At 51.2% G+C, this 27,887-nt stretch overlaps 1 protein-coding gene across 5 annotated transcripts in view; it reads right to left on the bottom strand.

The window, feature by feature from the left end:
• Nucleotides 1-27,887, bottom strand: part of RAB3IL1 (RAB3A interacting protein like 1) — a 53,670-nt gene that overhangs the window by 7,754 nt on the left and 18,029 nt on the right. For 4 of the 5 annotated variants that reach the window (XM_027858801.1, XM_027858797.1, XM_027858799.1 and 1 more), the window contains exons 2-8: nt 13,266-13,506; nt 11,761-11,856; nt 9,113-9,190; nt 5,701-5,928; nt 3,055-3,183; nt 2,818-2,930; nt 1,754-1,777 (exon numbers count right to left, since the gene is read on the bottom strand). In XM_027858801.1, coding sequence (XP_027714602.1) covers nt 1,754-1,777; nt 2,818-2,930; nt 3,055-3,183; nt 5,701-5,928; nt 9,113-9,190; nt 11,761-11,856; nt 13,266-13,506 — 909 coding nt within the window. The remainder of the gene's footprint in view (nt 1-1,753; nt 1,778-2,817; nt 2,931-3,054; nt 3,184-5,700; nt 5,929-9,112; nt 9,191-11,760; nt 11,857-13,265; nt 13,507-27,887) is intronic. The other variant, XM_027858798.1, reaches the window with a different exon arrangement.

The following is a 27,887-nucleotide window of genomic DNA, read 5'->3' as shown; positions in this document are numbered from 1 at the left end:
ACACACACACACACACACACACACACACACACACACACACACACACACACAGACTCAGAGTCTCCCCATCTCACCCAGGCTAGAGGTACACTCAGGCCCTACCTTACTACGATCATTTAAGTAAGACCTTTCATCTGATTCATCTCCAACCTGCTCAGGCCCTCCTCTCCCCAGGCAGCCCAGCGGTCTCCTGCTCCCAGGGGCTCCCCATGTTGGTACAGACACCCGAGAGGCTTACGATGCAGCTCAGAACTCCAGAGCTCAAGCAATGCACCCACTGCAGCCTCTCCCGCAGCAGGGATTTCAGGTATGCCCTACCTCTCCTCTCCTCTGCCTCTCTCATGGAATGGGGGGGGGGGCCTGGGCCTGCAGGTACCCCCTTCTTCAAAAATCATTCCTAGAAATCTTCCCCTCAACTGTAACTTTCCCTACGCCCCATGCTACGTTCTAGGGCCATCCTGAGCTCTTCTCTTCCCCTATAGATTACAGCCTTCTTGAGGGCAGCCCCCCACCCCCTCCCCCCAAGTCCTAGCTCTCTTGTTGTCTAGTGCCTGAAAAAGTGCCTTCATTTTTTATTTTTATTTTTTGGTAATCTTTCTGCCCGTGAGACAAACCATCTTCTTGGCAGCCAGCCCAAGTGGGGGTGGGTGTTCTGTTTGTGCCTCCCCTCCCTGCTCCCCCGAGGCAAATCCTGCCTCAGGCACTTTCTAGTTGTGTGACCCTGGACAAGGCCCTTCAATTCTCTGGGCCTCAGTTTCCTCTTCCGTACAATGAGGGAAGTTGGATTTGATGGTCTCCAAAGTCCCTTATTGTTCAAATTTATGATTCTATAAAGGTATACACACCCACACACACACCCACCCCCATTCTCCCCACACATACTCCTCCTAGTCCCAAATATAAAATCAGTATTTTCCTGGTTTTAAACCATTTAACATTTAACATTTTGCAGAAGGAACATTCTTTAAAGAGCCATGATTTCATGCAGAGATGGCAGCATTGGTTTAATAACAAAAACCTCTGAACTTGGAGTTGGGAGAAACCCAGGTTCAAATCCTCTCCCCCCTCCCTCCTCACCTCCACCTTCCCCCTTCAAGACTGAGCTCATGACACACCCCCTACGTAGGCCCTACAGTTACTAGAGCTCCCTCACCCCCAAATTATTGTTTTGTTTTTTTATAGATGTTCAATATTGACTTATCTGGGTACATCATACATTGCACTACATCTCCAACCTTCTTGCCTTTGCACTGGCTGTTCCTCACACCAGGAATGCACTCCCCCCTTCCCTCTATCCCTTAAAATCCCTAGTTTCCTTCAAGGCTTAACTCAAGGCTGCTCCCGCCCCCTGCTGGTGCCTTTTTCCCAAAATCACCTCATATCAATTTTATATCTATACAGACATATAGACACTTCATCTCCCTTGGCTAAACTATAAACTCCTTGAGGGCCTCCCTGTTTTGACTCCTGTCTATACATCCCCAGTGCCTGGTACCTGGGATTTGGTGGGTGTTTAACAAATGCCTGTTAGTTCATTGATGCCTGTTTGTTCAAGTAAAAGGGCAGGGGCCCTCTCGCCATTGTACGCCCAACGCCTGGCAAGTAGAAAGCGTTTAATAAGTGCTGGTTGCATGAAAAAATGGATGCCGGACCAGAGGTTCTGGTTGGAGCCTCAGAGCAGAGAGCCCCTAACAAACCCCAGGTTAGTAAAGCGTTAAGGGGATTTAGTTTTGGGCAGCTCGGCATCACTTACGTCATGATCTGGGCCCGGAAGCCACTGTGGGAGAGAGAAAGGGAGAAAAAGGACACTGAGTCAGGGCTGGGCAAATGGCAGGGGCCTGGGTGGTGGTGGCGGGTCTCTAGGAAGGTGGGAGAGGCTGGAAGCCTGATTGTGGGCAGCAAGAGATTTGGGCCTGGGAGGATGAGGCAGTGGAACCTGCAGCTCTGGGGCAAACTAGCTCAAGGACCTTGGGCAAGTCACTCCCCTGCCCTGGGCCCCACGGATGCCTGCTGGCTGGATGACGTCTCAGCCCCCTCTTGGCTCTAAATCTAGGCTCCTAGGAGCTGGGGGGGGGGGAGCGGGGAGGACAGGGGGAGGCTGCCACTTCTAGTTTTCTGTGGGTAACACAGACCCTGTGCCCGGAAACAGCAGCTGTTGAGAAATGGGAAATTCCTGGACTGTTGTCCTGTTTTCATGAAAACAGGAAAGTGTGTGTTTCCGGGAGCCACTGACTCAAAGCCTCAGAAAAGCGTAACTCCCAGAGCAGAAACCCCACAGGCGTGTTCACACACACACACACACACACACACACACACACACACACACACACACACACAGCCACACACACCGTCCCCCTTCAAGGTCCTGAAAAATCTCATCTAAAAGAGGCAGCCAAGGGAGAATCATGATCTGAAGTCCCAAGACCTGGATTCAAATCCTGACTTGTGGGCAGGGCCTTAGGCAATCCACGTTTTTTTTGAGTGAGGGGGTTGGGGTAGATGGCCTGAGGCTCTATGATTTTCTCTGCTCTCTCTGGGAGTCTCTCAGCTCCCTCCCAGCTCCATGCCGGTAGAAGAGAGGAAGGGGTCTAAGTCTCCTGGGACCCGCCTAATCCTCAGCTCCCACTGACTTCTGGAACGCCCGGGCTGGGGTCCCTCTGCTCTACTCTCCACCTCAGATCCCTAAGCAAGGCCCCAGGGATGGAGGAGGGCTCAGCAGGGGGACAGGGGGTGCTTCTGGAGAGTTGCTGCTGGGGCAGGGCGGAAGGGGGAAGGAGCTGGCACCAGGTGAGGGGCAGCTGGGGGGCCTCCACTTACTTGGGGCCTCCACACTCGATCGCAGACACCTTCACCACGGGGAGTGCCTGCGAGGCCACGGGCTCGATGGTCAGGGTGTTTTCCTCCACAGCCGTCTGAACCAGCTCGGAAAGCTAAAGCAAAGCCCAGGATGAGCCGTCAGTGGGGGAGAGGGGGAGGCAGGGAGAGAGTCCCCCCCACACACACTCCTAACCCTCCCCCCCAGCCAGGGGCCCTGGTTCCCCTCCCCTACCTCACCTCTTGTTTGGTGAAATTCAGACAAGGGCCCACATCCTCCCGGTAAATCCTCTCCAGGAAGGGGCAGCTCTTGTCCAGGGTGGGGGCCTCCTTCCAGGCCTGGAATTCAGCAAACAGGATGGTGTCCACCTGAAAGGGGCCCAGATGGGTTGGGGTGAGGGACAGCCCAGCACACGGGGCAGGGCGGGGATGGAGGACGATGGCCTGGGCTCCTCTGGCCAGGGCCCTGCAGGGGACACATCTGGAGTAGCAGCAGCAGCAGTGTAAGAGGGGCTCAAGCAATATTGGGGGGTGGGGCGTCTCAGAGCCCTCCAACAACTCGCTGGCAGCTCAGCCCTGAGTCCCACGTTCTAGCCCCACTCCCCCTCCTCCCCTAGAAGAGTCAAGGGTCACCACAATCTGCAGAGATGTCCCAGGAAGATTCTCCGATCACATCAATACTGTGTCTCCCCGCCTCTACCACCAGACTTTAAACCCATTTAAAACCCGAAGTACACCTCATGCCTCTTCTGGTCATTAGAACTCACAAGTGAGAGAAATAATCCCAAAGGTCAGAAGAAAAAATGTTGCAGCACCCGGGATCCGCTCACCCACAGGGTGATGAGGACCCAGAGAGAAGGGGGTTTAATGGGAGGAATCTGATCCTTTGACTTCCAGAGAGTTTCCCTAGAAAGCCAGCCTGTCCCTCCAGGGCACAGAGAAAACTGGGTGCCTCTGACCGCCCCCTAAGGAGGCCACCAGAGAGAATGGCCCCAACATGCTGGGCTGCTGCTGCTCCCTGCAGGGAGTGGGGGCACAGGGGAACCCCGACGGGGACTGACTGAGGAGCCCGCCCTCCCTGGGGCTGTTACCTGCCAAGAAGAGGAAGAAGAGGAGGAGGAAGAGGAGGAGGAGGAGAAGGAGGAAGGAGACTCCGAGGCCAGGGTCTGCCAGCCCGGCTCATAAGTGATGTGGATGGCTTTCCCAGGGACGATACATAGGAGCAAGGAGAGGAGGGTGGGCACCTCAGGCTGGGCAGGAGCAGAGAGAGAGAGAGAGAGAGAGAAGGAAAGAGCAGGAAAAGGCAGGGACAGACACAGAGAACAACGGAGATTAGTGTCTTCGCTTGGCAGCGGGGACCATACTACCCTCCTCCATCCTGGTTTGCCTGGGAAGCCCTGGAGGTTTTCAAAATGTGTCAGTCCCTCTACCCACCTCTCCCCTGGGGGCACAATGCCCACTTCTGCCGAGAGGGAACGAGCATGGCGGCCTGGAAGGTCAGAGCTGGAAGGGAGCCGATCAAGCCCAGTGTCCTGCTGCGCCTGGGGACCCTGCTCAAGCCGAGCACCCAGATTCCCAAGCCAAAGGTCTCCCAGCCAAGGGAAATCAGCGGACGTCGTGGAAAGAACACTGAATCTGGGGTGGCGTATCGGGATACCCCGTTTTGAATCTAATGCTTAACTAGCTCTGTGACCCCAGGCAAGTCGCTTAGCTCTGGTCTCCCCTCCAGACTGGCTGCCCTGCTGCCCCAGGCTGCTCCTCAGACTATCTTGTCTCTGTTTATCTGTGGTCGCTGTAACCCCACAGCAAAGCATAAGCTCCCTGAAGGCAGGGACAACTTCATTTCTAGCTTTGTGTCCACAGTAGGAGTTAATAAATGTCTTGAATCCATCTTTTGAACTTGTCATAAATGCACCGGACTGTGGGTGTGTTTTCCTGGGTAGTCATGGTTGAGGATAAATCCCACCATCGGGTGAAGGCTGGAGATGACGGGGAGGGAGGCTGTGGGCAGATCCGGAGCATCCTCAGACAGGAAGGCACCGCCTTGGGAATGCCATTCCATGACTGGCATGACTTCTAGTCTCTACTGCAATGGGCTTCTTTTCAGGGGTCCTAGAACCTCCAAACCCTGTCCGAGTGGGGAGGGTGCTAAGCCAGTTCAACCGTCACTGTCTGAAGTGTGCCACCTTTCAATGCTAAGGGTCCCCAGCCTGGCGACTGAGCCTTGTTTCCTGAGCAACAGCAGTGATGGTCAGGGATCCTGGGTTTACATCCGGTGTGACCTCAAAGCAAGTCAATGGCCTTCTCTGGGCCTTCGTCCCCTTTTAGAGAGAAAGCATGGCACAGTGGAAAGCGAACTGGATGTGGGCTCAGAAGCCTGTGGTCAAATCCTAGCTCTGCTACTTACCCCTCAGTGTAAGTACTTAGTAAGAACTTGGGCCACTCCCTTCCCCACTCTGAGCCTCAGTTTCCCCATCTATTAGTGAAATTGGACTGGATGACTTCTGGGGTCCCTCATTGCTCCCAAATCCCTGTGGGGCTGAACGAGGTGGGCTCACTGAACCAGACATTCTGAACTGGGAAGGGACCTGGGAGGCCATCTGTCGTAGCTTCTCACTTTTTACAGGGAAGGAAACTGAGACCCAGAGAGTGACTTCCCCAAGACAGGGAGCCAGGACCGAAACCCACTTTCTCTGACGCTTTCCCATCCGGCTCGAAAGCAAAGGAGCCCGTGGAAATTTTGGTTGGCTGGCTAAGTGACCCTTGGTCTCTCGGTCTCTCTCCATCCTCCAGCTTCTGCCCGCTGTGGCGGGTCCAGAGAGCCAGCGGCACACACCCAGGCCGACGGGCGGAATCTCTAACCTCCACGACACCCTCCAGCCCTACCTCTCTGCTCTCGTGGCCGACGGGCTCAAAGGAGATGCTGTGTCCGGTGGCCGGGCAGACAGCCGGGCAGAGGGTGCCGCTGGAGCTCTTGTTGCGAGTATGTCCCTTGCGGAACATGGCCTTGGACGGGCTCAGGAGCTGGGGGTGAAGCTCTCGATTGGGTGAAGACGGGGTGGAAGTGATCACCAGGGCCTTCAGGGCTGTGACCTCTGCTTGCAGCATGTCAATCTGGCCAAAGGAAGGGCAAAGGTCAGTGGCTGTGCCTGCCTGCCTGCCTCCCTAGCCCAGAGCCCCAAGACAGAGAAAACGCTCAGTATCCTTGGGCCTCCAAGGCCATCTTGTCCATTTTACAGAGAAGGAAACTGAGGCCGGGGGAGGGTAAGAAGAGGAGAGATTGGAGAAGACAAAGAAATGAGGAATATCTCCCATCACCCCACCATCATAAAATCACAGAATTTTAAGAGAGACGTGAACAGTCACTGAATCCAACCCAAACCTGAAAAAGAATTCCCATTACATCCTGACCAGTAAGGGGAAATCCAGGCTCTGCACGAAGACCTCCAATGATGGGGAGCCTTCCACTTTGGGACAGTTCGCACTGTGAGCGGGTCAAGCCTAAATTCCACCCGCGGCTCTTGATTCTCCCCTCTGGGTCCAAGCAGGCCTAACCTAGTTCTTCTCCCATATTCCAGCCCTTCAGATACTGGAAGACAGTTGTCATCCCTCCCCACCCCCACCTTCCCTTCTTCAGGCTGGACATCCCCAGTGGAAGGAATGGACAAACAGCCTTCCACTATTCTGGTTGCTGGTCACTGTCCTTTCCAAAATGGCATACCCAGAACAAAACACCTTCCTGCAGTCCCAGCTGGGGGATTCCCTTCAGTCAAGCACCTGGACACTGGGTTCCTCAGCTCGGATCTGTCGCAGACTTTATAGGGACAGTGAAAACTCAGTAACGTTCGGACTCTCCCCCACCCTTGGCCTCTAGGGGTCATCCCAGATACCGAGATCTCCTAAAGAGTCTTGGAAAAGAATATTGCCACATCCTCAGACGCAGAGGCTCTTCTCAGAGACTGGGACAAATCCTCTCCTCACCACCTCCACACCGATATGGAGCCGCTGCCGCTGCTGATGCCCGCCTCGCCTGTGCCCAGAGTCTGCTGGCAGCTCAGGAAGGAGGGCCAGTTCCCTCAGAGATGATCACAGACTTCGAACTGGAAAGGACCTTCAACAAGGCCATCTAGACCAGTTCCTTATCACGGCTGTGGAAGCAGTGTCAGAGAAGCGCCTTGCCCAAGGTCGACACAGGTACCAATCCCAGGTCCTCCAAAATCTGTACTCAAAACTACACAGGACCTCCTCTCCTGGAGGACGGGGATAGCTTTTACTACAGAGATGGTTACACTGAGCAAAAATATTGCCTGGGAAGGTGAGCTGACGATGCCGGGGAAGGGCGAAATAAGGTGGTCCGACCAAAAGCTGCCAGCATAGAATGGGAGTCCTGGGAGAGGGTTTTAGAACACAGAACATGGTACAACACCCATTCCTATGAAAAATACTAGAGAGCATAGGAATAGATGGAGTCTTCCTTAAAATGATAGATATCAAAAACCATCAGCAAGCAGCATATGTAATGGGGATAAGCTAGAAGCATTTCCATTAAGATCGGGGAGAAAGGGGCAGCGAGGTGGTGCAGGAGGACCTGAGTTCAAATCTGGCTTCAGACACTTGACACTTACTATCTGTGTGACCCTGGGCAAGTCACTTAACCCCAAGATTGCCTCACTCCCCCCAAAAAATCACTATTTAACAAAAACTGCTGGGAAAACTGGAAAATAGTATGGCAGAAATGGGACATAGACCAACATCTTACACCTTATACCAAGATAAAGTCAAAATGGCTACAGGATTTAGATATGAAGACTGATACTATAAGTAAACTAGAAGAGCAAGGAATAGTTTACCTTTCAGATTTATGGGGAAGGGAAGAATTTGTGGCCAAACAAGGGATAGAGAACATTAGGAAATGCAAAATGGATAATTTTGATTATGTTAAATTGAAAAGGTTTTGCACAAACAAAGCCAACGCATCCAAGTTTAGGAGGGAAGCAGAAAACTGGGAAAGAATTTTTACAACCAGTGTCTCTGATAAGGGCTTCATTTCTAAAATATATAAAGAACTAAGTAGAATTTATAAGAATACAAGTCATTCCCCAATCGATAACGAAGGATATGAACAGGTAGTTTTCAAAGGAAGAAACTAAAGCTATCTATAGTCATTTGAAAAAAAGTTCTAAATCACTATTGATTAGAGAAATCAAAATCAAAACAACTCTGAGGTACTACATCACACCTATCAGATGGCTACCATGACAAAACAGGACAATGATAAACGTCGGAGAAGATACTAATGCATTGTTGGTGGAGTTGTGAACTGATCCAACCATTCTGATTGGAGAGCAACTTGGAACTAAGCCCAAAGGGCTATAAAAATGTGCACACCCTTTGACCCAGCAATAGCACTTCTAGGTCTGTATCCCAAAGAGGTCATACAAATGGGAAAAGGACCCACACGTACAAAAATATTTATAGCAGCTGTTTCTGTGGTAGCAAAGAATTGGAAATTGAGGGGATGCCCATCCATTGGGGAATGGCTGAACAAGTTGTGGTATATGAATGTAATGGAATACTATTGCTCTATAAGAAATGATGAGCAGGCAGACTTCAGAAAAACCTGGAAAGACTCATATGGACTGATGCTGAGTGAAGTGAGCAGAACCAGGAGAGCATTGTACACAGTAACAGCCACGTTGTGCGATGACTGACGTGGATAGACTTAGCTCTTCTCAGCAATGCAAGGACCTAAGACAACTCCAAAAGACTCGAGATGGAAAATGCCGTCCACATCCAGAGAAAGAACCGTGGAGTCTGAATGCAGATGGAAGCAGACTATTTGCTCTCCTCTTCCTTTGTTGTTTTGTCTCATTGCTTCATTCTTGTGGTTCCTCTCATTAGTTCTAATGGTTCTTTACATCATGACTAATGGGAAAATATGCTTAATGTGAATGTATAAGTATATCAGATTGCGTGCCATCTTGGAGGGGAAGAAAATGTGAAACTCAAAATCTTATGGAAGTGAATGTTGAAAACTAAAAATAAATTAGTTATTAAAAAAAAAAGAAGAGAGAACACGGAAGGTCAGAACCAGGAGGAAACTTTAAAGATCATCTCATCCTATCCCTTCATTTGACAAATAAGGAAACTGAGGTCCAAAGGAGAAGAGGCTTTCTCCAGCTCACAGTGACATCGGGGCATTGGGGAAGACAGTGGGACCTGCTGAATGGACGCAGCAGGGACAGAATTTCCGTAGCGGGTGGGTAAAGGGGCAAGGAAGGAAACCGAGATGTCTCACCTTCCCTCGGGCCTCCACCAGCTGCTTCTCGGATGCTGCCTGCTTTGTGTTGGCTTCTCTCACCATCTTGTGCGCTTCCTGTGAAGGGAAGGACGGCCCAGTGGTCACCCAGAGACCCAAGCTCTATCTGAGGGACTTCTTCCTGTGACCCGGCGCCATGTTGGGATGAGACACTCACCCGGTGTTGGGCCTGCCTCAGCCCCCGTGGAAGGTCACCTGCTCAGGAAGAAGCGTCTCATCCCCGAGCCCCCCAGTGCTGGGCAGTCACAGAAACTCTGAGTGGGATGGAATCTTAGAGAGGACCTAGTCCGACCACTCTGTCCTTGCCCCACGTATTACAGAGGAGGAAACTGAGGCTTAGAGAGGTAGTTAACCCACTGACAGCAACCTAGTCCGACCACTCTGTCCTTGCCCCACATATTACAGAGGAGGAAACTGAGGCTTAGAGAGGCTAGTTAACCCACTCACAGCAATTTGAACTCAGGGCCTCTGACCACACACCCACTGTCTGTCTGGCAATACCACATGGCCCTTTTGTCAATGACAGGCCTCAGGGTCTCTGGGTTGTGAGGGACAGCTCCTAGCTGAACTAAGAATCCCCTCTCCCATGTGCCCACCAAGTCGTCATCCAGCTTGGACTTGAAGCCCTCCAGGGATGGGGAGCTCACTACCTCCTTTGTTGAGCCTTGATCCCAGGGCCAAGCGGACCGAGCAAGCCTACCTGTCCTTCCACGTGACAGTCCTCTGAATCCTCGCAGACCCCCATGAGCCTCCCCTTCTCTGAGATAAACATCTCAGCTAATCTACCCACGGCACATTCTCCAGGCCCTTCACCACATCCTGGTGGCCCTCCTCTGGACACTTTCACCGCCCCTGCTGAAACAAAGACTCCCAAATGAGACACACTACTCTAGCTCTCGTGGGCCGGGGCCGTGGCCTCCTTGGTTCTGGACGCTACACCACTCAATGCAGCCTAAGGTTTGGGTTTCCACAAAAGCTGTTGACTCACCGAGCTAACAGTGTCAAAACACTCAGAGCTTTCACAGTCGAAACTCTCCCCCATCTTTTCTGTGTGGCATTGACTTTTTGAGCCCAAGCTTAAGTCTTTACATTTCTCTCTATTAAAATCACCTTTACAGTCAGCTCAACACTATAATCCTTTGAGATATTTTCAGATCCTGACCAGTCAATGTCCAGCTGGCTCTCCCTCACCCAACTTCAAGTCATCTGCAAATTTGATAAGCATGCTTTCCTTCATCCACATTATCAGTCAAAGTCATACTGAATAGCACAGGCCCAAAGGCAGACCCCTGGGGCACACCAATCGAGGGGAGGGAAGGAGCAGAGAATAAACATTTATACAATGCCTAGGATGAGCCAGGCACTGCACTAAGCACTTTTTTTTATATAAATTTTATCTCCTTTTACCCTCACAACAACCCTGCAAGGTGCTATTATTATCCCCATTTTACAGTAGGGAAAACAGAGGCAAACAGAGTTTAAGAGACTTGCCTAGATCTTGCCTGTTCTTACACAAGCTCAACACATTTCTGTGTTATCCCCCTTCCTTTCCCACCTCACACATTCCTACCCTTCATACATTCTCTCTTTTGTGATACTCTCATCTCCCACTTCCACACCTTTGCACTGATGGTCCCACCTGCCTGGAGCACACTCACTCCCGCCTCACCTTCCCCTCTCAGAATTCCTATTTTCCTTCAAAGTTCAGTTCCAACGCCATGTCCTGCAGAAGGCCTTTCTTGATTCCAGTAGCCCCAAGCGGCCAGTGTTTCCCCCATAATGACTTTGTACGTATGTGCAGACTGAGAATATCGTTCATGTTCTAAGGCCTGGCCCTCACCGGCCGATCCCCATTATCCATCTGCATCTTACGTATGGGCACATGGTCTCTCCCGTGGAAGGTAAGCTCCTTAAGGGCACTTTTGTCTGTGTATTTCCAGTGCCTGGTATACAGTAAGCACCTAATAAATGCTGCTTGACTAGGTCTCCTTTCCCTTATTGGATTGTAAGATCCAGACCCAGGAGGGATCTGACTACTCCTGCTCTGGTCTCTCCAACGGGAGAGGCCAGCATTGAGACCAGGACCTCAGCAGGTATTTAATAAAGACTTGCTGAGGGAGAAAGGAGTCATCCTCAGGGTAGATTGGACTGGACCGGACCTGGAACCTCACGCCCACGTGAGGAAACGCTGTCACTGTCTACCCGAACCAACATTTTCTCTGTAACTTACAGCCTTAGAGATTTGTTGGGCAGAACTCTGAAAAGTTAAGTGACTTGTCTAGGGTCATACAGTCAGTACATGTCGGGGGGGAGACTTGAACCACAGCGTCTTGACTCCCAAGTGGATGCTTTATCCATTATACTACACTGTCTCATGACTGACACCCCAGCTCTATCCCCACCCCCATCCCCAACCTGCCAGAAACACCTTCCCAGTAATACACGGCACCACACTGGCATCTGCTCTGGGCACCAAGTGTCCATCGGCTCCTGGGGGCAGGGCTGGGGCCAGGCTGTTTTCCAGGGATAGTACCCAGCACGATGCCATCTCATGATGACGCTAAGAGCCCCCAGACCTCGTGGGACCTGTTCACCGCTTTGGCGCCTCCAATGAGGCACTGCCTTACCTCAAATAGGCTGGCGGTCAGCTCCTCCAGCTCCTGCTCCAGCTGCTCTCGGACCTTGGACAACCTCTCACACTCTTCATCCTTCAGCTTCAGCTCCTGGGGAGACCAGAGGGGTGGGCCACCCCCGACTGTTCTCAGAGAGCCAGCCGCCAAGCCTCCTCACCAACACACCCTCTAGCATCACGCCCCTCTAAAATCCACCCAGACCAGTCTACAGCAGAGGAGGTTAGGTTAACCGTGGGAGGATCAATAAACCAGCCTCTGCGCCATCATGAGGAAGCCACTTGAGATTTGGGGGGGGGGGGGGGGGGGGAGATTCTCCTTTAGACTCACCCCTTCTCTGATCCAGACCCCGGGTCTTCAGCAGAGGGGACCAGAGGGTTGTTCTGCTTGGCCCCTGAGGGAAGGGAGGATTCTCGCCCAGTGAAAGCGATCCCAAAGTGGGTGGCCTCGGGAGGTGGTGAGCTCCCTGTCCCCAGAGGCCTTCGAGCAGAGGACTGATGACCAACCCAACCACTTGTTGGGAGAAGGAAGGGAAGACTCCTGTTTGGGTACAGGTCAGACTCTCTGCCTTCTGGGGTCTGAGCCATTCACGGGCATGATAACAAAAGCAACAGCTGACCGTGGGGTCGGGCACTTCCTCACAACAACCCTGTGAGGTAGGTGCTATAATATTCCCATTTTTTCAGATGAGGAAACTGAGGCTGACAAAGGCTAAGTGACTTGCCCAGAGTCACCCAGCTAGTAAGTGTCACGAGCTCAGTTTTCCTGATGCCCGGGTCAGCATTTTATCTCCTACATCCTATAAATGCCTCAGTATTACCTTTGGACCACATTAATACCATTTGTGACAGTGGTCTTTTTGCCTTCGTGCCTACCCTGGGGACCACCTGTAATATTCTATAAGGAGAGGTTTGCCCAGGGCTGGCAGCCCCCACATGACAGATTATTTTTTCAACCTGGGGTCTGCGAACTCATTAAAAAAAAGTATTGGTAGCTACATCTCAATATAATTGGTTTCCTTTGGAATCCTGAGTATTTTATTTTATGCATATAAAAACATGATTTGAGGAAGGGTCCAAAGATCTCACTGGCCTCTGCGGCCACCTCCAATCTATCCTGCTCTCTCTCTCTCTCTCTCTCTCTCTCCCTCTTTCTCTCTCGGCTGTAATGGTCCTTAGCACCTTGTCTCTCCATGTAGACTGGAAGCCCCTTGAGGGCAGGGGCTGTTTTTGCCTTTCTTTGTATTCCCAGTGCCCGGCACAGAGTAGGTGCTTCCCAAATGCTTGTCCATTTAGCTTGACCAGACTGCCAAAGGGCCCATGACATGACCCCTGCTTTGGACTGTGAGCTCCACAAGGCCGGGTCCTGCCCTGTCTTTCGGGGTGCAGCGCCTGGTACGTTTGATTGCCCCACAACCTGCATCACCAACCCCAGCATTCTACGCCCTCGCCCCCACTGAGGGAGTGTCCGCACCTCCCGCCTGCATCCAGGTCCCCCGGTACCTTCTGAGCCTTTCTCAGCTCTTCCTTCAGGAACTCAGAGCCCTTCTCCCGAATCTCCACGGAGGAGCTGCGCAGGCGGGAGACGTCCAGGGGGTTGGCCGCGAGGGCCTCCTCTCCTCGGCCGCCCTCCCCGCAGGGAGGCTCCAGCAGCGGGGAGTCCTTCCTTCCTCTGCAGGGGGACGAGCTTTTCCACGAGCCGGTCACAGGGGATGGCGGTCCCCCTTCTTCTGCCTGGGGCTGGCTGCAGGAGAGACACAGGGGTCAGCAAGAAGCCAGCATCCCCCAGCGAGGCAGCCTGTCAGCCTTTGCTGGAAGGAGCAGATAGAAAACATGCGGCCCTGGGAAATCACAAGCCTTGGCGTCAAATCCTGTCCCCACCACTACCTCCCTAGGATCTTCGCCAAGTCCCCTTTCCTCTCTAGGGCCTAATTTCCTCCTCATAAAATGAGAGGCTAGCCTAAAAAGCAAAATTGGACAAATGGAAAAGGAAGTCCAAAAGATTACTGAAGAAAATACTTCCTTAAAAATTAGAATAGAGCAGTTGGAAACTAGTGACTTTATGAGAAGTCAAGACACTGTAAAACAAATCCAAAAGAATGAAAAATTAGAAAACAATGTGAAATATCTCATTGGAAAAACAACTGACCTGGAAAATAGATCCAGGAGAGAGAATTTTAAAAGTATTGGACTATCTGAAAGCCTAGACATCATCTTTCAAGAAATTATCAAGGAAAACTGCCCTGATATTTTAGAACCAGAAAGCAAAACAGAAATTGAAAGAATCCACTGATCTCCTCCTGAAAGAGATCCCCAAAGGAAAACTCCTAGGAATATTGTAGCCAAATTCCAGAGTTCCCAGGTCAAGGAGAAAATATTATAAGCAGCCAGAAAGAAACAATTCAAGTATTGTAGAAACACAATCAGGATAACACAAGATTTAGCAGCTTCTACATTAAGGGACCGCAGGGCATGGAATATAATATTCTGGAGGGTAAAGGAGATAGGATTACAACCAAGAATCACCTATCCAGCAAAACTGAGTATAATCCTGCAGGGGAAAAAATGGTCATTCAGTGAAATAGAGGACTTTCAAGCATTCTTGATGAAAAGACCAGAGCTAAATAGAAAATTTGACTTTCCAATACAAGACTCAAGTGGAACATGAAGAGGTAAACAGAAAAGAGAAATCATAAGAGACTTATTAAGGTTGAACTGTTTACATTCCTGCATGGAAAGATGATATTTGTAACTCATGAGACCTTTGTCAGTATTAGGGTAGTTGGAGGAAAAAAATTATATGTATGTATATAGATAGATAGATAGATAGATAGATAGATAGATAGATAGATGGCGCAGGGTGAGTTGAATATGAAGGGGTCATATCTGGAGAATAAAATTAAGGGGTGAGAAAGGATTATACTAGGAGAAGGAGAAAGGGAGAGGTAGAATGGGGTAAATTATCTTACAAAAAAACAGAAAAGAAAAGGCTCTTACAGTGGAGGGGAAACAGGGGAAGGTGAGAGGGAATGAGTGAATCTTATGCTCATAGGATTTAACTTAAGGAGGGAATAACATACACACTCAATTGGGTATGGAAATCTGTCTTATCCTACAGGAAAATAGGAGGGGAAGGGGACAAGAGAGTAGGGGGATGATAGAGAGGAGGGAAGATTGGGAAAGGGGGTAACCAGAAGCAAATACTTCTGAGGAAGGACAAGGTCAAACGAAAGAATAGAATAAATGAGGGGGTGGGATAGGATTAAGGGAAATAAGAGTTAGTTTTTCACAGCATGTCTACTATGGAAGTGTTTTGCATAACTACACATGTATAACCTATATTGAGTTGCTTGCCTTTTCAGTGAGGGTGGGTGGGGAGGGAGGAAGGGAGAAAATTTGGAACCCAAAGTTTTAAAAGCACATGTTTAAAAAAAATGTTTTCACATGCAACTGGGAAATAAGAAATACAGGAAATGGGTTACAGAAATCTATCCTGCCCTACAGGAAAATAGAAGGGGAAGGGGATAAGAAAAGGGGGGAAGAAATAGAAGGCAAGGCAGACTAGGGGAAGGGGTATTCAGAATGCATGCCATCTTGGGGTGGGGGGAGGGGTAAGATGGGGTGAAAATTTGGAACTCCAAATCTTGTGGAAGTAAATGTTGAAAACTAAAAAAAAAAAAAAGATCAGGAAGGAAAAAGAGGGAGTTTTCTGACAATCGCCTAATCTTTTTCAATAAAATATAAGCTAAAATTATTCCATATGTTAAACTTCCAAGAAATACATTCTTATTAAATATATGGCAAAAGATAATTGAACATTTTACCTTAAAAATAATAAAGAAATTAAGAAAAATGTAAAAAAGAAATAAAAATAAAATGAGAGGCTAGGTAGATAATCTCTGAGATTCTTTCTGTCCCTGACATTTCCTGTTCTCTGACGTATGGGGAAATGGTTTGCTCATGAGGATTTGGGCTTTAAAGCCCATCAAGTCCAACTTCCTCCCTTTCACAGCTGAGGAAACAGGCTCAGAGAAGTAAAGTGACCTGCCTGAGGTTACACAGTGAATCCAGGTCTCCTGACTCCCAGCTCATAACACTATGTGCTCAAGTTCCCCAGGGGGCCTCTCTGGCCAACAGGCTCCTTTTCCTTCCCTAGGGGCATGGGGTGAGAGGGAAGGACAGCAAAGATTCATGCCTCCTGGTGGGGTTTGATTCTCTGTCCTCCACAGATCTTCCCTCCTCCTTGGTCCCCCCTTCTCCCCTCTGCTAACTGGGGAGGGGGAGGAAGTGGGGAGGGGGAGGTCAGCCCCAGCAGTCTGGGGAAACCTGGCGTTTTTGTGCCGAGGCAGCACCAGACTTGCTCACTCAGCGAAACCAGAGACACTCACGGGCTCGTGAGCCAGCAGGCTTCAGCTCACTCTCCAGCAGAGCTGGGCAGCATGGGGAGAGCATGCAGAGACTTGGGGGGAGGGGAGGAGACTCCCGGGGCCCAGGGCCTGTCACCGCTGATCTGATAAGGGCCAGAACCCCCCTCCGCCCAGCCCCCCACAGAGCAGGGGATGCCAAGACCGCGCCGACCCTTCCCCCACAGGTGTTCTCTGTCCCGTCCTATGTGCTTCTGCCCTGTGATTCCTGAGGGCAAGAGGGGGCCTGGTCAGCCATACCAGCTCAGGGAGGCCACAATGAAAGGGCTGTTTCTGCGGAATACTGGGGAGCCAGGCTGGAGAGTTTCAACCGTTATGCCTTTTTCTGCTGTCCCCACCCTCCTCAGAAAACACCACCACCACCACCAATCTTTGGAGCAGAGAAAGGCCAGGATGGGATGCTGGAAAGAGCTGGAGTCGGGGGGAAGATGTGGGCTTTAGACCCACGGACTTGGAATGTCACCTTGGCCAAGTCCTTTTCTCACTCAGTTTCCTCTTCTGTAAAATGAGAAGGTTGTAGTGAAATGATAAATAAAACTAAAGAGAGGGAGACAGAGACAGAGAGAAGGTGAGAGAAGGGGGAGAGAGATAGAGAGAGGAGAGAAAGATGGGGAGGGAGAGAGGGAAGAGAGAGAAAGAGAAGGAGGAGGAAGAGGAGAGAGGGAGGGAGAGGAAGAGAGAGAGAGAAGAGAGAAGGAGAGAAAGAATGGGGAGGGAGAAAGGGAAGAGAGAGGAGGAGAAGAAAGGGAGGGAGGGAGGAAGAGAGAGAGAGAGAGAGAGAGAGAGAGAGAGAGAGAGAGAGAGAGAGAGAGAGAGAGAGAGGAGAGAGAGAGAGAGGAGAGAGAGAGAGAGAGAGTTGGACCAAAGGTCTTCTAAGGTCTTTCCAGCTAGATCATTTCCAAGCAAAGTAATTACACAGGAATTCGGGTGGCTGGACCAAAGCTGGCCAGCTGGGAGCGAGATGAGACCCATCAGCTAATGTATGAGCTCAGTCCAGGGGACTCCTGAATCCCAAACTGGCCAGGACTGGCTGAGAGGGTGAGCTGCCACTTGCTTTAACATCATAACCAGGAGAGGTCATCTGGTCAGGAGTTTCAGAGAAGGGAAGAACTAGTTGAGGCTCACCCAGCTAATTAAATTAAACAGATAATTAAACAGCAGAGCTAGGTCCTTGGGTTCTAGACCCAGAGTCCTTCCTCCTTTCCACCTTACCAACAAGGAGCCTGCAGGGAGGAGCTGGGGCCTAGAGAACCTCACAGGGGCCAATTGAGACCCAGGAAGCTCATACTGACCAGGAGTGCTCTAAGGCTGAAGGCCCAGCCACTCTGCTGGATAGAACTTTGGAATCCCACACTCAGCTGGCTGCCCCAGAAGCCCAGAGCTAGAAGGGGGCTCAATGACCACCTACTGCAGCCTTCATTTACAGATGAGGACACTGGGTCTCTGAGAGGGTGAGAGACTTGCCCAGTGGTAAGCATCAAAGGCAGGATTTGAACCCAGGTCTTCTGACTTCAAGGTTAGCACTGTGCGGGTGACTGTTTCCTTTGTGAATAAACTCGAAAATGTGTGCTCTTGTCACCTGGCACTTATGGGGCCCTGGGAAGAAGGGAAAGAAGTAAAAAACAGAATTGGGCAAAAGCCACTTGTAGTTACAGAAAAAAGTGACAAGAAAAAAAACTACAGGTTTTTAGCTGTGCTCTTCTCTCTCTTTTTACTCTTTTCTGGACAAATTTGCGAAAACTGAAAAGCATTATGGCACAAATCAGGGTTAGGGCACCATCTTATACCACATGCCACAGCAGACTCCAAATGGATGGGGGATCTGAATATTGAAGATCATGCCCTAGCAAATTTAGAAGACGACCCCATCGTGTACTTTTCACAGCAATGGTGAGGGGATGAATTCTTAACCAAAGGAGGACTAGAGGAAATTCCAAAAGATAAACAAGACAGTTTTGGTTACGTGTAAATGAAAAGTTTGGAATGAACAAAATTAACGCAACTAAGGTAGGAAGGGAAGAGGTAAATTAGAAAAAAAAAAAAAAACTTTGTATCAAACATCTCTGATCTCCAGGATATAACCAGGACAACCAACAGAAATACATGAGACCAAAAGCTATGCTCCAATGAGATAAATGGTCAAGGTATATGAATAGGGAGTTCTCAGTGCAAATTATTAGCAACCACATAAAAGAAGGCTCTGAACCACTACTAATAAGTGCAAATTAAAACAACTCCAAGGTTTCACTTTACACACAGCAAATGGGCAAAGATGATAAAAGACAGGAATAGTCAATGTTGGGCACGCTAGTACATAGTTGGTGGAACTGTGAGTTGGTTCATTCTAGAAAGCAATTTGGAATTATGCAAAGGAAGTGACTAAAATGCCCATACCATTTAACTCAAGAGATTTCACTAGCAGGCATACACCCCAAGGAGGTCAATCAGATGCCACATATACCTAAAATATTTATAGCCACACTTTTTGCAGTAGTAAATAAAGATGATATCCATCAACTGAGGAATGGCTAAACAAACTATAGAACACAGAGAGGTGTATGGAATGTTATAGCACCATAAGAAACAAGAAACATGATGAGCGCGGGGAAGCATGAGAAGACTTGGACCAACTGATTCAAAATGAAGGAAGAAGCAGGAAAATGGCACACAGAATAACTATAGCACTATAAATGGGGGGGGGCAACAAAACAGTCTAAATTGGTGATTACAAACCGATAATGAACAACTCTGACCCCAAGGAGAGACTGGGAAAAGGACTTGTCCATGATTCTTCGCAGAGGGGGAAACAGAGGGTGGAACACAGCATATAATGCCAGACTTTTCCAACAAGTTGACCAAGTTTCCTGAATTGCTTTCCTTTCCCCAACCCCTCCCGGAGATCCCTCAGGATCTCTGGCCCTTTCCGTCAATTCCATCCTGCCCTGTAACTGAGCTGTCTTTTACGCAGGGTCTCGTCCAATCAGAGTGGGAACTCCTTGAGAATAGGGACTGTTTCATTTTTCCTATTCCTACAGGATTTGTCACATTGTGGGCCTTCATTTCTTGCTTTTTATTCTTTGCTATAAGTGATGGCTTTCTGGGAGAAGACTGAGGGGGATACACTGGGAAAGAGAGGTGATGTAAAAACAAAATATCCATTAAAATGACTATTTTTAAAAATGCAGATAGCAAGACCTGAAAGGCCACAGAGGTAGAAAAATGGCAGGGGTGGGAGATGCAGACCCTGGACCCCTGATGGCAACTTGAGCTGTCTTTCCACAAGGGCACAGTCAGTCTTGGAATCCAGGGGAGCCAAGCAGGCTGGGGGACGCAGAGGGAGGGAAGACAAAGAGTCTTGAGGGAAGGGTCATGGGATGTGTGAGCATTAGAAAAAAAAAATGGGAGGAAGAAGTCTCTGACATCCAGAGGTCCTGGGTTCCAGTACTGCCTCTGCTGGTTTTCACCTGCGTGACCTTGGCCAAATTCCACCCTTCAGTTTTCTCCAGCATTAGTGGACAGAGCTTTGGATTTGGAGACAAATCCTCAGAAACATACTAGCTGTGTGACCGTGGACAAGTCATTTGACTTCACTGGGCCTCAGTTTCCTCATCTGTAAAATGAAGAAGCTGGCCCAGATGGCCTCTAAGGTCTTTCTGGCTCTGAATTCTATGACCTCCGAGTCTCTGACACCCTCTTCTTCTTGTATCACCCCTCATAGCACAGGGCGATGATGGGGACCCTGATGATACAAGGTATCATACATGGTACCCGGTGATTTCCTCCTCTGAAAAGCAAGAGGCCAGCTGGATGCCTATGCCTGCATCGTTCACCAAGTGCTTCTGGACTGTCTCACAACAAGCCGGGGAGGTGGGCGCTGTTATTATACCCATTTTACAGATGAGGAGCCTGAATCCCAGACAGGTTCAGCAGCTTGCCCAGCGTGACACTGTAAGTGTCAGAATCAGGATCTGAGGCCGGGTCTCCCCGATTCCGAGGACAGGCCACACGGCTCCCCGAACGGGGGTGGCTGAGAGAAATCGCCGCCTCGGAGTCTGAGGGAAGGGAGGGCAGGAGCAGGCCGACAGACTGGGGAGGCTGGAGGAATGAAGCATGTGATTGGGGAGGGAGGAAATGGAAAAGCGGGTGGGGGCAGGGGAGAGCGGGGAGTCATCCCACAAGAATACGCGGCGTCAGCAGAGGGTTTCCGGAAGGAATCCACAGCAGATTCCGTGAACCGGCTCCCCGGGCTGTGCCGGGGGAAGGGACGGGCCCAGCCGGCTCGGGAGCTGCGGCCTCCTCCGGTGCAGGACGGGGTCTGACTGGCCCCAGGCTGGAGGAGGCCCCCAGGGCAGGGGAAAAGCCAGCGGGCAGCCCGGAGACCCCCGTCCCAGCTCGTCCTCTGGCGCCTGCCTTTCCCTTCCCCCCAGCCCCCAGCCCCTTCCATGAGCCTCAGTTTCTTTCCCTGTAGGATGAGGATAAGAAAATCAACTTGGGCAGCTCAGGGACGCTGCCAGGGCCAGTGAGAGGAGTAGGAGCCAGCCCTGCTGAAGCCCGGGGCCGGGAAGATGGGGTTGACTCCTCCCCCAAAGGGGCAAAGAGTGGATGGCCCACGGAGGGCCACGCCAATGCGTGTTCAAGATGAAGCCTTTATTCTGGGGGTCTGGGGTTGTTGTTCACTCGGGGGGAGGGGGCGGAAGGGTAGATTAAAAAAAAAAAACAAAAGAAATGAGAGGTTTTAGCAATGGGGGACCCTAGAAAGCGTCAGGGGGCCCCTCAAAGAAGGGTGAAAGCACATGCGAAGTTCCCTAGTCACACAGTTGGTTAGTGAGTGGCGGAGAGAGGATGGGAGACCCTGGGCTGAGGGGCACAGTCAACCGGAAGGAGCAGGCAGTCACCACGCACCCACCTCCCCTCCCCAAGTGCCCTCCGATCCAGGGGCTCCTCTCTCTAACCAGCCCCTCTGCAGGAGCCAGGACCTGGTCATTCATTCATTCATTCGTCCATTTGCTCATTCATTCCTGAAGCAGACTAAGCCCCAGAGAAGCCCGGCCAGCGCAAGATCACTCGGCCCCCCACAACAGAGGCGGGCTTTGAATTTGTGCTGCTGAGGCCTGGCCTGGGACATCAGCGGCCCTCAGAGGTCAGGGTATCATGGGGCGCTTGGCGCTGGGCACTGAGAGCTGGAGAATGAGGTCATGCGGCAGCCGGGGTTTCCACGCTCCACTGCCCCAGATGCATCCCTAACCTTCGCCCCCACCCCCTGCTGCCTCCCAAATGTCTGGGACTGGGAGGTGGGGAGGGAGAGGTGGAGACCAATCTGGCCAAATTCATCTCCACACCCAGACAGTCAAAGTCCACCTCTAACTAACAGTCTCAGAAAACCAATGCCACCCACAGGGGAAGATGGCAGAGCCCAGACCAGGAGCAGGCACATAGTAGGAGCTTAACAAACACCTGGCCGTTGGACAGAATCCCATATCTAGAGTTGGAAGGGCCTTGGAGATCCTCTGCTTGACATATGAGGAAACTGAGGCCCAGAGAGGGGAAAACGACCTTCCTAAGGGTCATGCAAGTAGTGAGCAGAAAAGCCAGGGTTCCAAGCCAGGCTCAGTTGCTCCATTCATCATAAGCCAGTAAGGAGAGAGGAACAAAAAGGAGGAGAGGGGCTCAGCCTCCAGGGTTTTCTTTATCTGAACTCCCCCACTCCAAAAAAAGCCAAATGTTTGGTGAGCAAGAGTCAAAGGACGTGGTAATGGGCACTCGATCCAGAGACAGAAACAGACCCCACCCTCCCCACCCGGCCCCCCCCACCCCAGGTCCAATTTTCCTCCATTTCCTATAAAATGAGGAGGTTGGCGCAGAAAACCTTTAAGGTTCCTTCCCAGCTCGAAATCCGTAAGATCCATTTGCCCAGCACAGTGCCTGGCACATAGTAGGCATGTTAATCGTTGCTTGACAATCCACTGACCCACTGATGGCAGGAATCACTGCATCTCTGACAGGGGGCCCACAGAGGCAGCCAGCTGCCCCGCTGGACAGCGCTGATTGCTACCAAGTTCTTCCTCATCTGCAGCTCCCCTCTGCTGCTCTGACTTCCACCACCGGTCTGCGCTGGGGCCCCTGGGACCACAGGGAATAATGTTACTGTAAGCGGCCCCCGGCCCGGCCCTGCCCGGCCCTGCCTAGCCCGCCACCTTGACCCCAGCCTCTGACAGGGACAAGGGCTCCCCCTCTATCCCTGGGCTTGGGCAAGGATGGGGAGGGCGATTTGCTCAACCAGGGGGTTGGTGAGGGCCCCCCCCCGCCCCGCCCTCGCCTCGGTCAGCATCTCGGGGCCAGTGGGGGCAGGGAGGAGGGCGAGGATCCAGCCAGGCCTTAAGAGAGCCTTGAGCAGTTTATTCAGGAAAGGGCCTTGGTGGTTGACTTCCTCAGGAAATGTGCTTGGGCCAGGGGAAAGTGTGATCCTGCATCTCTGCCCTGGCCCACACCCGCCCCTGTCCCACTCTGTAAAGAACTACAGTGTTGTGCTCTGCTTGTCCTGCTGTTGTTACAAACTCAAACAAAAAACGAGAGGGTTCCCAGGCCCTGACTCGCCACCCCCCACGGAGGCCAAGGGGCCAGGCCAAACAGAGACATTTAGAATCTTACTCCAGGGCGGTCTCCTGGGCATGAGACTGTCCAGCCTCCCAGAGTGGGCCTACCCAGAGCAGCCTTGGGAGACCCTGTCCTGAGGGCCCAGGGCCGGGAGGGTCAGCCTCACTGAGGCTGCTGCGTTCGCCAGGCCCCGCTAACGCTGTGTGACGAGCTAACATGGGCTGGGCTCCCCTCCCAGCGTCACCAACCGGCTGCCCTAGGAGTGGGCCACGGGACAACTGGCGGTACACCAGACTGCTGGGAAGGGAAAGGCTCTAGGAGAAGGGCTGGCCTGGCAGGCTGGAGCCCCGGACACCAGCGAGAAGCACAAAATGCAGAAGAATTGAGTAGTAGCATCGAGGTAGGGTAGATAACGCCCGGAGTCAGGACGACCTGGGTGCGAATCCCACTAGCTATGTGACTCTGGTCAAGTCACTCCCCTTCCCTGGGCCCAGTTCCCCGCTCTAAAGGTGGCCTTTCAGCTCTAGATCTGCAACCCTATGCGTCATCTTTTCTCAATTGTGTCCATTGCCAGGCCTGCTCTTCACCAGGGAAGCAATCCACGATCCTGCAGGAGGAGTAAGGGACTAGAGTCCCAGGCCACAGAAAAAAGTGCCCGTTGGGGCGACATTTGAACACAGAGCTCTGTGGTATGAGAGAAAAAAACGGGCTTGGGGATCGAAAAGCCCATTTCCAAACCAGGCTCTGCTACTGACAACATGCTCTTTCTGGGACTCAGTTTCCTCATCTGTAAAATGGCCTCAGAGGGCCCTTCCAGCTCTAAATCTGGTGCCTACAAATCCCCACTTGGGTGCTCCAAGAGGAAGGAGCAGGCCATTTCAAGGCCCTTCCGTGGCCCTCGAGGCAAGGTGGCCACTCAGGGCTTAAGCACATTCCAATGCTGTCTCCTGCCAGCCCCTGCCTGCCCACATCCATCAGCCTCGCAGAGCTAGCTGTCTGCACGGGCTCCCCTGGGGAGGGAGAGGTGATGGGATTGATCCTCCAGCGATCTCTGCCCTTCCTGTCTGCCTGCCTGCCAATATTGCTTAGTGCCCTCGAACCCACCACGCAGGGATCAATAGCCCTTCTGCCCTCCTGAGGGTGGGGGAGTGAGTGAACCAGCCCCCTCTGCCCTGCCAGCGTCTCATCTCCCAGCAGGCACCCCCCTTCTTACACTGGGACCTGTTGTCACCTCAATGCTTCCACAGCTGCTGGGAAGGGCTTACCCACAAACTCCCCCAAGTGAACCCCCTCCTGGCCACCACGCCCCCATGTGTGCAGTCCCCACCCCAACTAGAATGTAAGCCCTGAAAAAGTCAGGGACAGTCTCACTTTCATATTGGCGTATCCCCACTTAGGATGATGCTCAGCACATAGTAGGTCAGTACTTAATAAAATGCTTTTTTTTCATTCATGCATTTTCATTCATTCATTCACTTCTTATATGCCAGTAGACAGTAGACCCCTCTGTAGGACCTGGATTCAAACTCTGGCTTTATTACCTTGGACAAGTCACTTCCTAACAGAGCCTCACCTCTTGGTCTAAGTCTCCAGCAGTTCGGAGTCGCTATCTCTGGAGGGCACGAAGAACCACGTTCATCTGTGCTTGGCCATTGACTGGCACCTAGCACAAGGCCTAGATTCAGTTTCCTCATCTGTAAAATGGGGACAGCAACACTGTCATCCCCGCCCTTCCAGAGCCATAATGAGAAGAGTGCTGTGTGAATTGCTGGAGAAGCGGGAGCGTAATGATGACTGCTCACTGATACAGCAGCCTCTCTCTGGGAAAGTCTGCCCGGCATTAGCGGATCATTGGTGTCAGGTCTGTGTGGAAACAGCTTTCTCCCTGAGCTCACCTGTCCCTACCTTCCATGACCCCACCTCAAGGGCTCAGAACTCTAACTAGCCAAACTGGAGCACGGGACACAGGGCACAGGGCACAGGGCACAGAACGAGCTAAAATCAAAGCAGGGGAGGAAGGCCTCCCATTTGAACTAATTCTTCAGCCTTATTTGTGCAACTTACAGGACTACAGCTGCTCACTAGAAATTTGATGACCTGAGGCAAAGTCCCAGTTACCCAGCCCTAGTGACGGCCCTGCTCAGGGTCCATGAGTCAAGCTGTGGGAAGGACTGTTTGTAAGACATCCTTTCAAGTCAGCCCTTCCAAGCTTCCCCAGGTCCTCTAGGACAGTGGGACAGCTGGACTCGGTGTCAGAAAAACTGGGGTCACCAAGCTTACAGGCAGGTCACAAGACCTCTCCTGAGTCTCACTTTCTTCACCGGCAAAATGGGAAAGAAGTTCATATTCCCCGCAGGCATTGTGATGAGGAGGGTGCTTTGTCATTTGTGACAGGCCATAGAAATGTGAGGCATCCTTATTGGTGAGCATCTCTGTCCAAGGTCAGGTTCTGCCTGTTAAGTACTGGGGGCAGGATGGGGGTGGGGGTGGAGATCAGAGCCCAGAGAGGGCATGGTATCTCCTGGTCCAAAAGGGATGGATGTGGGCAGCTTAATGAGCTGCCCCAGCCTCAGGAAACCACAGACATCCTGGAAATCCAAGTCTGGCCCATACGTATGGATCTGCCTGGGAGACGCAGCTCCCTTCCCCCACAGCACTGCCCAACAGTCACTGGCCTCCCACAGGCTTCTGAGCAAAAGCCGTACACAGCCTTGGTGTCACCAAATCACAGAAAGTCAGAGCCAGGAGAGACTGACCTCAGAGCATAGAGCACACAGACTATCAGAGCCTGGAAGGCTCTTAGAACACGGAATGTCAGGGCTGGGAGGGTCCTTAGAACACAGAATGTCAGAGCCTGGAAGGCCCTTAGAACACAGAATGTCAGGGCTAGGAAGGTCCTTGGAACACAGAACATCCCATGGGGTGGGTTTTGGGGATCATTTAACCCATCTCTCTCATTTTATAGAGGAGAAGACTGAGGCTCAGACCCAAGAGGGGAAGAGATTTGCTTACAGTCTCAGAGGTGGGTGTGGCAGAGCCCAGATCCATTGAGTTTTCTTTCGCATTGATCCTGGCATTCTACCTGCTCCGGGGAGATACCATCACAGCCCCAGGGGATGGGAAAATAAGGAACTTCTTTGACCTTCATGCCAACCATGTGAGTTGGAGGTTGGAGGAGAGACCTTATCCTCACACACAAACTGAATTGAACCCTCCCCACTGACTGGCTGGGGACGCTGAGGCATAAAGGGGCTTTGCCTAGGGCCATGCAGTTAGTCAATAACAAAAACAGGCTCGGGCCTGAGTGCCCTGACTCCAGGGCCTCAGTTCTTCCACTCAGAATCAATTCAATCAGCAAACATTAAGCACCTACTCTATGCTATGCATCATGGGTGTAAAATGAGTCTGCCATAGGACCCTATGTGCCTAGCACTGTGCCAAATGCTATGGAGAGAGCTCATTCAACAGCAAGCATTTATTAAGCGCCTACTATGTACAAGGCACTATGTTAGCTCGTGATTGTTCTATGGGGGGATATAACTTGGGAATCACAGAATCTCAGAATGGAAAGAGACCTCTCCGAGCATCTTCAGGGCAAACCACCTCCAAAGCAGGAATCCCCTTCGTACATCTCTGCGTTGTCTCCTCCATTGGAGGATAAGGTCCTTGAAGGGAGGGACTGTCCGCTTCCATGTTTACACTGCCAAAGCTTACTTAGCCCAGAATTTGCGCACCTACTAAGTGCTCAATAAATGCTTTTTTTCATTCATCCATCAACCTTGTGCTTCCTCCCATTAAGGTAGCAGGCGCCTAGACTTAGAGCAGACTTTAGACGCAATCTGGTTCAATCTCATTTTACAGATGAGGAAACTGAGGCCCGGTTTCTCCAGAAAGGGAAACAAATTTGCCCCAGGTCACCCAGGTCATCATCGGCAGATTTGGGACCAGAAGGGGCAATCATCCAGGCATTTACCATGTGCCAGGCATTACACTAAGCGCTGGAGAGTTTACCAAGACAAAGTATGGTCCTCAAGAAGATTACATTCTAATGAGAGAGACAACAGGCCAATAAATATGTATCTCTAAGATATAGAAATGTAAATTCCTCAGAGGGAAAGCACTACCAGCCTTTGGGGGCGGGGGGAGGGGGGAAAGGCAGGGTCTTTTTGTTGAGATTTGGAGGAAGCTGATTTTGAGAAACAGATTGGTTATGGAAGTGAAGGGGGGGAGGGCCTGGGTGACTGGGGAGATGCGGTGTCCTCAGCTAAAAAAGGTAAGACAGGAAGAGAGGAGCACTTTTGGGGGGACACCATGAATAAGTTCTGTTTTGGACATGTTGAGTTTGAGAAGCCTTGGGATCATCCAATTTGAGATGTCTAAAAAAGCAGTTGGTGACGTGAGCTGCAGCTCAGGAGGGAAGTTAGGGCAGGATGTAGGAATCATCTCCATAGCGATGATAATTGATCCTATGGGAGCTGCTGAGATCAACAAGAAATTGTGGACAAAGAAAGAAAAGAGAAGAAGGTTCGGAGGTACAGAGCCTTGGGGAACAGGCACGGCCAACGGACGTGAGCTGAGGATCCAGCAGCAGAGACCGAGAGGGAAAGGTCAGACAGGTAAGAGGAGAACCAGGGGAGAACAGTGTCCCCAGAACCTAGAGAAAAGAGAGCAACCTGTGTGACTTATCAAAGAGGACGTCCCTTCATTCATTCAGCATTTCCTGAGCACCTCCGTGCTTAACGATCCAGGCTGTCCTCTATGACCTGTATCACCCTGGAGTAGTCCCTTGTCTGGTGCCTCAGTCTCTTCTGTGAAATGAGGGGGTTGACTTAATGACCTCTATGGTCCCCTCCAGCTCAGCTGAAACCCCAGGAGACGGCGGGTGTCCCAGAGCCCAGGATCCAGGGCACAGAGCCGCCCACCCTCCCTGTATCTAATACATCCCAGATCACCACGGTGGGTTCACACCACCACCACTTTCTTCTCAAGCTAGGATGATTTCTTCTCCCTCCACCACACACAGACACACAGACACACAGACACACACACACACCACACAGACACACACACACAGACATACACACCACACACACACACAGACATACAC

Source organism: Vombatus ursinus, unplaced genomic scaffold (assembly GCF_900497805.2).
Source record: "Vombatus ursinus unplaced genomic scaffold, bare-nosed wombat genome assembly UNPS02013931.1, whole genome shotgun sequence".
NCBI classification, from domain to species: domain Eukaryota; kingdom Metazoa; phylum Chordata; class Mammalia; order Diprotodontia; family Vombatidae; genus Vombatus; species Vombatus ursinus.
The sequence above is the reverse complement of the archived record's forward strand: the minus strand, read 5'-3'. Positions and strand labels throughout refer to the sequence as shown.